This window comes from Silene latifolia, chromosome 6, assembly GCF_048544455.1.
Source record: "Silene latifolia isolate original U9 population chromosome 6, ASM4854445v1, whole genome shotgun sequence".
NCBI lineage: Eukaryota > Viridiplantae > Streptophyta > Magnoliopsida > Caryophyllales > Caryophyllaceae > Silene > Silene latifolia.
The window spans coordinates 68,976,260-68,984,791 of NC_133531.1; the positions used below are offsets into that span (position 1 = coordinate 68,976,260).

The 8,532-nt window shown below is 34.0% G+C and overlaps 1 protein-coding gene across 1 annotated transcript; it reads left to right on the forward strand.

Moving 5' to 3' along the window:
• The first annotated feature begins 6,855 nt into the window (after window positions 1-6,855).
• Window positions 6,856-7,957, forward strand: LOC141588190 (uncharacterized). Its single transcript, XM_074409645.1, has 2 exons — window positions 6,856-6,895; window positions 7,350-7,957. The coding sequence occupies exons 1-2, from the start codon at window positions 6,856-6,858 to the stop codon at window positions 7,955-7,957; spliced, it is 648 nt and encodes a 215-aa protein (XP_074265746.1).
• Window positions 7,958-8,532: the final 575 nt, after the last annotated feature.

Consider the following 8,532-nt stretch of genomic DNA (forward strand, 5'->3'; position numbering starts at 1 on the left):
TAATATTCCAAGGGTTGGAATATATAATGTAACATGTCACCAATAATTAGATATTCATACTAAAATTTGATATTTCGCATACACCATAATAATAAAAATAGAGGAAAACTCAATAAAAATGAAAAATATATTCAAGTCAAAAGATAATTGCAAAAAAGTTTCATAACCATTATTTCGAGATTTCATGCAATGTTTTTAATATGCGAGTATGTCATCCTCCTGCAATTTTAATACAAATACAACAATAATAATTAAATATGATTCTAACTCTTAATTAATTCAAAACATAATAAGAATAAAAAAAGTTAAATAATTAAATTGGTTATATATGAATACTTTAACCACCAACTTTTTGGATGAAAATGAAAAATAGGATTGTTGTAATATTTATATAAGAATTTTTTTGTAATTAATTATATAATTAATTTCTAGAATTTATTTGAGAGAAGAAGAATGTTTTTTGAACTAATGGGGAGATAAAAAATTATGGTGAAATAAATACAAAGTATAATAATTATGAGGAAAAACCAAAAGACCATCTATTAAATAGAAGAAATAAAAATTAAATGAATAGGTAGATTGATACCAAATTTATGAGAGGAAAATAGAGAGTTTGTATTAATTTGTTTTTTTGTATTTGCAACTAATATTTGTTATTTTGTTTGTATTTTATAAGTATGTAACACATGGTATTTAGAGATTACTTTTAGTTAGATAATCAAGTAATTAATATAACTGAATTATTATTAACCAATAGAAAAATTACACAGAAATAATAATTAAATATGATTCTAACTCTTAATTAATTCAAAACATAATAAGAATAAAAAATTTAAATAATTCAATTGGTTATATATGCATACTTTACCTACCAACTTTTTGGATAAAAATGAAAAAAAGGATTGTTATAATATTTATGTAAGAAAATTTATATAATTAATTATCTAATTAGTTTAAAAAATTTATTTGAGGGAAGAAGAATGTTTTGTGGAGTAAGGGGGAGATGAAAAAATTATGGTGAAATAAATACAAAGTATAATAATTGTGAGGAAAAACCAAAAGACCATTTATTAAATAAAAGAAATAAAAATTAAATGAATAGGTAGATTGATACAAATTTATGAGAAGGAACTAAAGAGTTTGTATTAATTTGTTTTTGTGTTTGCAACTAATATTTTTTATTTTGTTTGTATTTTATAAGTATGTAACACATGATATTTAGAGATTACTTTTAGTTAGATAATCAAGTAATTAATATAATTGAATTATTATTAACCAATAGAAAAATTACACGTGGATTAAAATTAAATGCTTTAAGTAGGCTTTTAACTATATTGTATAGATTTTCATTATTAGGAAAATTTAATATAGACATAAATATAGAGCAATAAAATATAAAAGGTCTACTTTTTTTTTTTTTTTTTTTTTTTTTGCAAAATACACATTGCATGAGAATTGTTTAGGGAGTTATCTTACCAACTTAAAAATGGTAGATATTTTGTCTTCCCTTTTATTTATAAATCATATTTATAGATTTACATATGTATTCAATTTAATGAAATTGAGCAAATTTATTGCAATAATATTTAAGGAGTTGCAAATATAAATAATTTAAAATTAGAGTGATGTAAAATTTTATTTTTCGTTTAACCAATTGTAGTTTTAAAAATTAAAATGTCAATGTTTAATGTTAAGTATATTATTATTTGCCCTTAATATTTACAAATTCTTTATTATTTCATAAACGGCGTAAAATTAGAATAATGTGATATTTATTTGTTACTTAAAATATTCTAAGAATAAACATAGAAATTTTAAATTTAGTATAAATTTTGATTCTTAATTGTTTTTTAATTTATCTAGAAATTAAAAAGGCCAAAATTTAATGTTTGTTATGCTAATTTATTTTTTATGTAAATATTTTTTAATTTGTGTATCGTTTTAAATGGATCGTTATACGAACATGAATTACCCTCTTAATTAAACACGTCATACTACATGGAGGATTGGTGACGTGGAATTTTAGTAATCCAAGGTGGCATTTAGTAATATGATGTGGCATTGTCTACGTGGCTTTTAAGGTTTACCCTTTTAATAATATTTATAGATTGTGAATAACTTATATGGAGCAGTCCCTTGAATTGGAGAATAAGAATCGGTTTCTACCTAATTACTAATCATGCATAATATTTATTATGCATATTATAACACTATGATAAGATCAAATTAAAATATGTGCATCGTACTTTAACAGTTTGGCCAAGCAATTTGATTTCTAACCTGTTTGACAAAATAAGAATATAACATAAGTGTTACAAAGGAGACTAAAGTGTAGGAAAGAGTGAAGGACAATAATATAACATGTCAACAACTTATTAAAATTTTTTGATACCATTCGATATTTCAAATAAAACATTGTAGAAAAAAGAAAAATCGACAAAAATGAAAGAGTCATCCAAACAAATAAAAAATCTGTAAAGAAGATCCATAGCCATTATTTCCAATCTCGTGTATTGTTAATATATGTGAGTATGTCATCCTCCTATAATATTAATACAAACACAAGAAAAATCGCTAATAAAATTCAAATTAATTCAAAACATAATAAAAAATAAAAAGTGAAATAATTAATTTAGTTCTCTATGTATACTTTACCTACAAATTTTTTTTTTTTTTTTTTTTTTGAATAAAGTTGAAATTCATTTTCCTGCAATATTAATATAAACACAAAATAATAACTAACAAAATTCTAATTAATTAAAAAAAATAAATAAAAAAATAAATAAATAAATAAATAAATAAATAAATAAAAAAAAAAAAAAAAAACGCGGCTAAGAGAGAAGATTTTCTCTCTCTAGGATCCTCTGTAATTCACCATTGTTGCAGACTGCATCCTAGCTTCCATGGCGCGCGGACGAGGTCGACCCCCTAAAAGTCGATCGCCATTGGAACCATCTTCTTCTTCTCCATCTACTGATACTACTTCTGCGGTGCATTCTGTAATTCTTGATCAACAAGAGGATGACCAGGTATCTCCGACTCGTCAACCCATTCTTCTTAATGATCTTCTTGTTGCTGCGGTTCATTCTTCGACTGTTAAGAACCCTAATTCCCCTAATTTGAGTCAGAATTTGACAAATTCTGTCCCAATTGTTGAAATTGATGCCCCTATTCCTGGTAATTCTTCACCAATTGTTAATGGCGGGATTCCGGTTTCTAACCCTAATCCTACTATAGAGGAAGTTTTGCCTACTCCTGATGCTTCTCCTACTGCTCCTGTAACTGAACCTAATACTAAATGGTCTGAGGTTGTTAAGCCCAAACCTAGGTTGGGTATGCCCTTATTTCTTCATGAGGAAAGTCAGGGGGAGGGGGAAATTGATGTTGTCATGGAAGACATTGCTGAAGAGCTTAAACTATGGGAATTTACTCTCATGGGTCATCTTCTAGGATCAAAGCCTACGCTCAAGCAAGTTGGGGATTTTGTTTCTAAGAATTGGAGCCATATTGCCTCCCCTGTTGTCCAATATTTCAAGAAAGGGTGGTTCAGCTTTCGTTTCTCCTCTCAGCAAGAAATGAATAATGTCCTAAGGGATGGTCCTTGGAAAATGGGATCCTACTCCCTCATCCTTAAGCAATGGCACCCATCTTTCTCCTTTGAAATGGAAAAAGTGTCCATTGTTCCTCTTTGGGTCCTCTTCCCAGACTTAGATCCCTACCTATGGTCACCTATGGTGCTAAGTAAGATGTCCAGCAAGATTGGGAGACCTATGTTTGCAGACATTCCTACCACCAACAAGGAGAAGCTTTCATTTGCTAGGGTGATGATTGAAGTGGATATATCTTCTCCTACTCCCCTGGAAATCTCCTTAAACACTCCCTTTGGACCATCCACCCAGAGAGTTGAGTATGAGTGGATTCCCCACTACTGCTCTGAGTGTGGCAAGATGGGACATTTGAGACAAACTTGCAAAAAGAACAAGGTAAAAACTGCTAATAAGCCAAAGGATGCTCATAAACTTGTCAGCAAGACTGTTTATGTTCCCAAGAAGCCCTGTGTGCTAGGTGGTACCTCAACAACTTCAGGCCTGGTAACTGGGTCACTGGAGGAGGAGAAGAGCTCAGAATGCTGTGAGCTAGGCTCTGACCCTCCTACCTCTGAGCTAGTTGCCTCCCCTGAGATTGTTGAACTGCACTCAGAATGCAACAGGAAGAGCCCTGTGAAGCAGCCTCAAATAGCCTTGAAGAGAGGCCCTTCACCAGAGGCTAGACATAGTGTTAGAGTGGAAACTCAGAATTCCTTCAGTTTGCTCTCTCCCACTGAGGAGGGGGAAATAATTGAGCAGGGTACTTCTCCTGTTACTGTCAATGCCTTAACAAATGGTCAGGTGATTGACTTGGTGGGGCAAGGAGTTTTAGAAGGAAACAGCACAGGTGACCCCAAAGGAAACCAACTTCAGGAGGAAAATGCAGGAGATACAGTGTGCATGGAGCTTTCTAGATGTACTGCCTCTATAACAGGTGACCCCCCTGATAATCTCTTAAAATGATAATATCAACTTGGAATATAAGAGGTTTTAATAAGGCTGTCAAGCATAGTGAGGTTAGTCGTTTCCTCAGGACTAATAAAGTGGATATTCTTGGCATTTTGGAAACCAGGGTTAAGAAAAATAAGGCTAATAAAATCATTAGGACTAATTTTGGTAGATATAATTCCTTTTGTAATTACAACAAACACCACAATGGTAGGATTTGGGTTCTTTGGAATTCTACAACAACAAAAGTGGATATTATTGAGGAACACTCCCAGGTTGTCCATTGTTCTGTGAGGCACCTTGCCACTGGTAGGAGTTTCTACATCTCTGTTGTTTATGGTAGTAATCATGCTGGTAAAAGAAAGGAGCTTTGGGATTCTTTGACTCAGTTTGCTACAAAGGTAGATAACTGGACTGTGATGGGGGATTTTAATGTGGTAAGGCATCCTGATGAGAAGATCAGTAACACACCCCCTGTCCTCTCTGAATTAGTGGACTTTAACACCTGTCTACACAATTGTGGTCTTGATGACTTGTCTGGATCAGGTTGTGATTTTACTTGGTTCAATAAGCATGAGGCTGCAACTAGAGTCTATTCAAAGCTTGATAGGGTGCTGGTTAATGAGAACTGGCTAAACAAGTTTTCTCAAACCACTGCATCTTTTTTAGCTCCTGGTATTTCTGACCATAGCCCTGCCATGCTTTATTTCCATGATGCTGATTTGCCCAAGAAGAGGTTCAAATTCTTAAACTGCTGGACTACCCATGAGGATTTTAAAAAAATTGTCACTGATCACTGGAACCTGAATGTGAGAGGGAACTCAATGTTCAGATTAATGGCCAAACTAAAAAATATCAAGAGTCATCTTAAGCTACTGCATAAGGATAATTTCTCAAATATTAGTGATAGAGTTAATGCCAAGAGACTGGAGCTAACCTCTTGTTTCCAGAACCTGAGATCCTCTCCTCATTCTACTGAGCTCATTAGTCAGGAATTGGCTCTCTCCAAAGAATTTTGGCACCTCAAGGAGACTGAGCTTCAAATTCTCTCTCAACGAGCTAAGAGTCAAAACATTAAGTATTCTGATACTTGTTCTAGATATTTCTATGCGAAAATTAAGGAGAGACAGCAATCCCAGATGGTTGGTGACATCCAAGGTACTGATGGTACTCACTATTCTGGTTTGGATAATGTGGGTGCAGCTTTTGTGGAGTATTACCAAACTTTGCTTGGGACTCCCACTCCTACTACTCCTGTGGATCCCTCTGTTATCTCCCAAGGGCCTTGTGTGCAAGCTGATGATTGCCCTGAACTAATTAGGAATGTGACTAGAGAGGAAATAAAGCAAGCTATCTTTGCTATTGACTCAAATAAGAGTCCTGGGGTAGATGGCTTTACTTCTGGGTTTTTCAAGGCTGCCTGGGACATTGTTGGCAATGACTTCTGTTGTGCTATTGAGGATTTCTTTAAAACTGGTTTCATGCCCAAGCAAGCTAATGTTACCATGGTCTCCCTTATTCCAAAAAAACAGGTGCCTCAAACTGTGAAGGACTTTAGACCCATTTCTTGCTGCTCTGTTGTTTACAAAACAATAAGTAAGATCCTCACAAATAGGCTTAAGGCAGTAATGCCTACTCTTGTGGGTCCAGAGCAAGCTGCTTTTGTGAGTGGCAGGAGTTTGTTTGAGAATGTAATGCTAACTCAGAGTTTGGTTAAGGGCTATAACAGGAAGAACCTTACTCCTCGATGTATGCTGAAAATTGACATCAGTAAGGCTTTTGACACTTTGCAATGGGATTTTATTTGCTCAATGCTCACTGAATTGAAGTTTCCTCCTAAGTTCATTACTTGGGTGATGGGTTGTATTACTGGGTCTTGGTTCACCCTTAAGATCAATGGATCTCATTATGGTTTCTTCAAGGGGAAGAGTGGTGTGAGGCAGGGTGATCCACTCTCCCCTTTCCTCTTTGTATTAAGCATGGAAATTCTATCTAGAAGCCTTAGGGATATGTGCAAAAAGCCCAATGTTTCCTTTCACCCTAAGTGTTCCAGACTTGGCCTAACACATCTGGTTTTCGCTGATGACTTAATGCTTTTTACAAGAGGTGACCTACCTTCTGTCCAGCAAGCAGTTACTATTCTTGCTGAGTTCTCCAAATGGTCTGGTCTCACTGCTAATTTGGAGAAAACAGAGGCTTATTTTGGAGGTGTCACTAACTCAATCAAATCCCTGATTCTTACTGCCATTGGACTTAAGGAGGGAGCTTCCTTTTAGGTACTTAGGCCTGCCCATCCATTCTTCCAGGCTTCTTTGTAGAAATGTATGATGCTCTTCTTCTCAAGCTTCAGGCTTTAGCAGGCAAGTACTCCACTAGGTACCTTTCCTATCTTTGGACGAATACAAAGTGCTAAACTCTATTTGTGTTTGGATTGTGTAATTTGGTGTATGGGTCTGTTGCTCCCTAAGCAAGTTTCCTGCAAAATCATCAAAATCAGCAGGGACCTGTTTTGGGGAAAAGAAGATGGGTCCAGGAAGCATGTTTTCAAAAGTTGGCAAAGCATGTGTGTTCCATGGGAAGAGGGGGGTTTCAATATTAAAAATGTAAGCAATTGGAACAAAGCAATCATGCTCAAATGGCTCTGGTGTTTGGATCAGAACCAGGGTGCTATTTGGATTAGTTGGGTTTGCAAATACTTGACTGACCAGAGTTCCATATGGCATCTACATACTAAAGAATACCACCCATAAAGCATTCGAGGGATTTTGCATGTTAGAGAGGAATGCATAGCTAAGTTTGGGGATATCTTGGCAGTACAAAGAATTCAGGCTCAATGTGTTGCTAAGGGTAAGTTTTCTCTGGCCAAAGCTTATCATGTTTTACGAGATACCTTCCCAGCTCGGGCAGTGTACAAGGCTATCCATAATGGTACAATGGTGCCTAGACATAGAGTAACAACTATGATGGCTGTCCAGCATAAGTTAGCCACTGTAGATCAGTTAATTGTCAGAGGTATGTATCTAGTGAACCGGTGCAGCTTGTGTAAGCATGAGGCAGAGAGTTCAGAGCATCTGTTCTTCAAGTGCTCTTATTCTGCTGCACTTTTATCTGCTGTTAAGAGGTGGATAGGTCTGAATTCTAGTGCCAAAGACCTTGCTTCTCTCCTTCTATGGACGAATTGTCGTAGCAAAAGGAAGCACTGGAAGAATAAATGGATTAGATGCAGTCTTGGCTGCCTTGTATCTGCACTTTGGACTGAACGAAACCTCAGAATTTTTGAGGGTAAAGAACGAACTGCTCCTCTTCTACTCAAAGATATCGTGTACACTGTGACTACTCTTTTGCTCCATACGGTTAATGAAAATGTATATATGGCTGTGGTAGATGCTTTGAATGAGAGATCTATTGTTTTGTCGGATTAATATACGATAGGATTGTATAGATAGAGGTGGAGGTATAGACATATTGTATAGGGGTTATTTTACTTGTAAGAAACTCATGTACTCCTCATTTTGTTGGAATATATGAAAATACCTTTCTTGCAAAAAAAAAAAAAAAATTCTAATTAATTCAAAACATAATAAAAATAAAAAGCAAAATAATTAATTTAGTTCTTTAACTATACCCTACCTACCAATTTTTTGAATAAAGTTGGAAATTCATTCTCCTGCAATATTAATACAAACACAAAAAGTAATAACAAATTAATACAAAAATAAGAAAAATAAAAAACGAAATAATTAATTTACTTTTCTATGTATACTTTGGGTTCTATTTTTTGAATATAATTGCAAATTAGGGTGAATACAATAGTTGTATATATGAAAATTTCTATTACTAATTCTCTCAAAATTTTATGAATGAATGAAAAATAAAAAATATGGTACATGAATACGGAATATATATAGTAATGATGAAAGGAAAGTTAAAAGGTCATTTAATTAAATAAATGAAATAATGGTTAAATAAATAAGGTAAATAAATAACAAAAATTATG

Excerpts from the sequence above, each read along its gene's own strand:
- LOC141588190 (XM_074409645.1), top strand. The coding sequence starts at position 6,856 with ATGTATGATGCTCTTCTTCTCAAGCTTCAGGCTTTAGCAG. Across the intron at positions 6,896-7,349 it reads CAAGCTTCAGGCTTTAGCAG|TACAAAGAATTCAGGCTCAA; the intron begins GCAAGTACTCCA and ends ATATCTTGGCAG.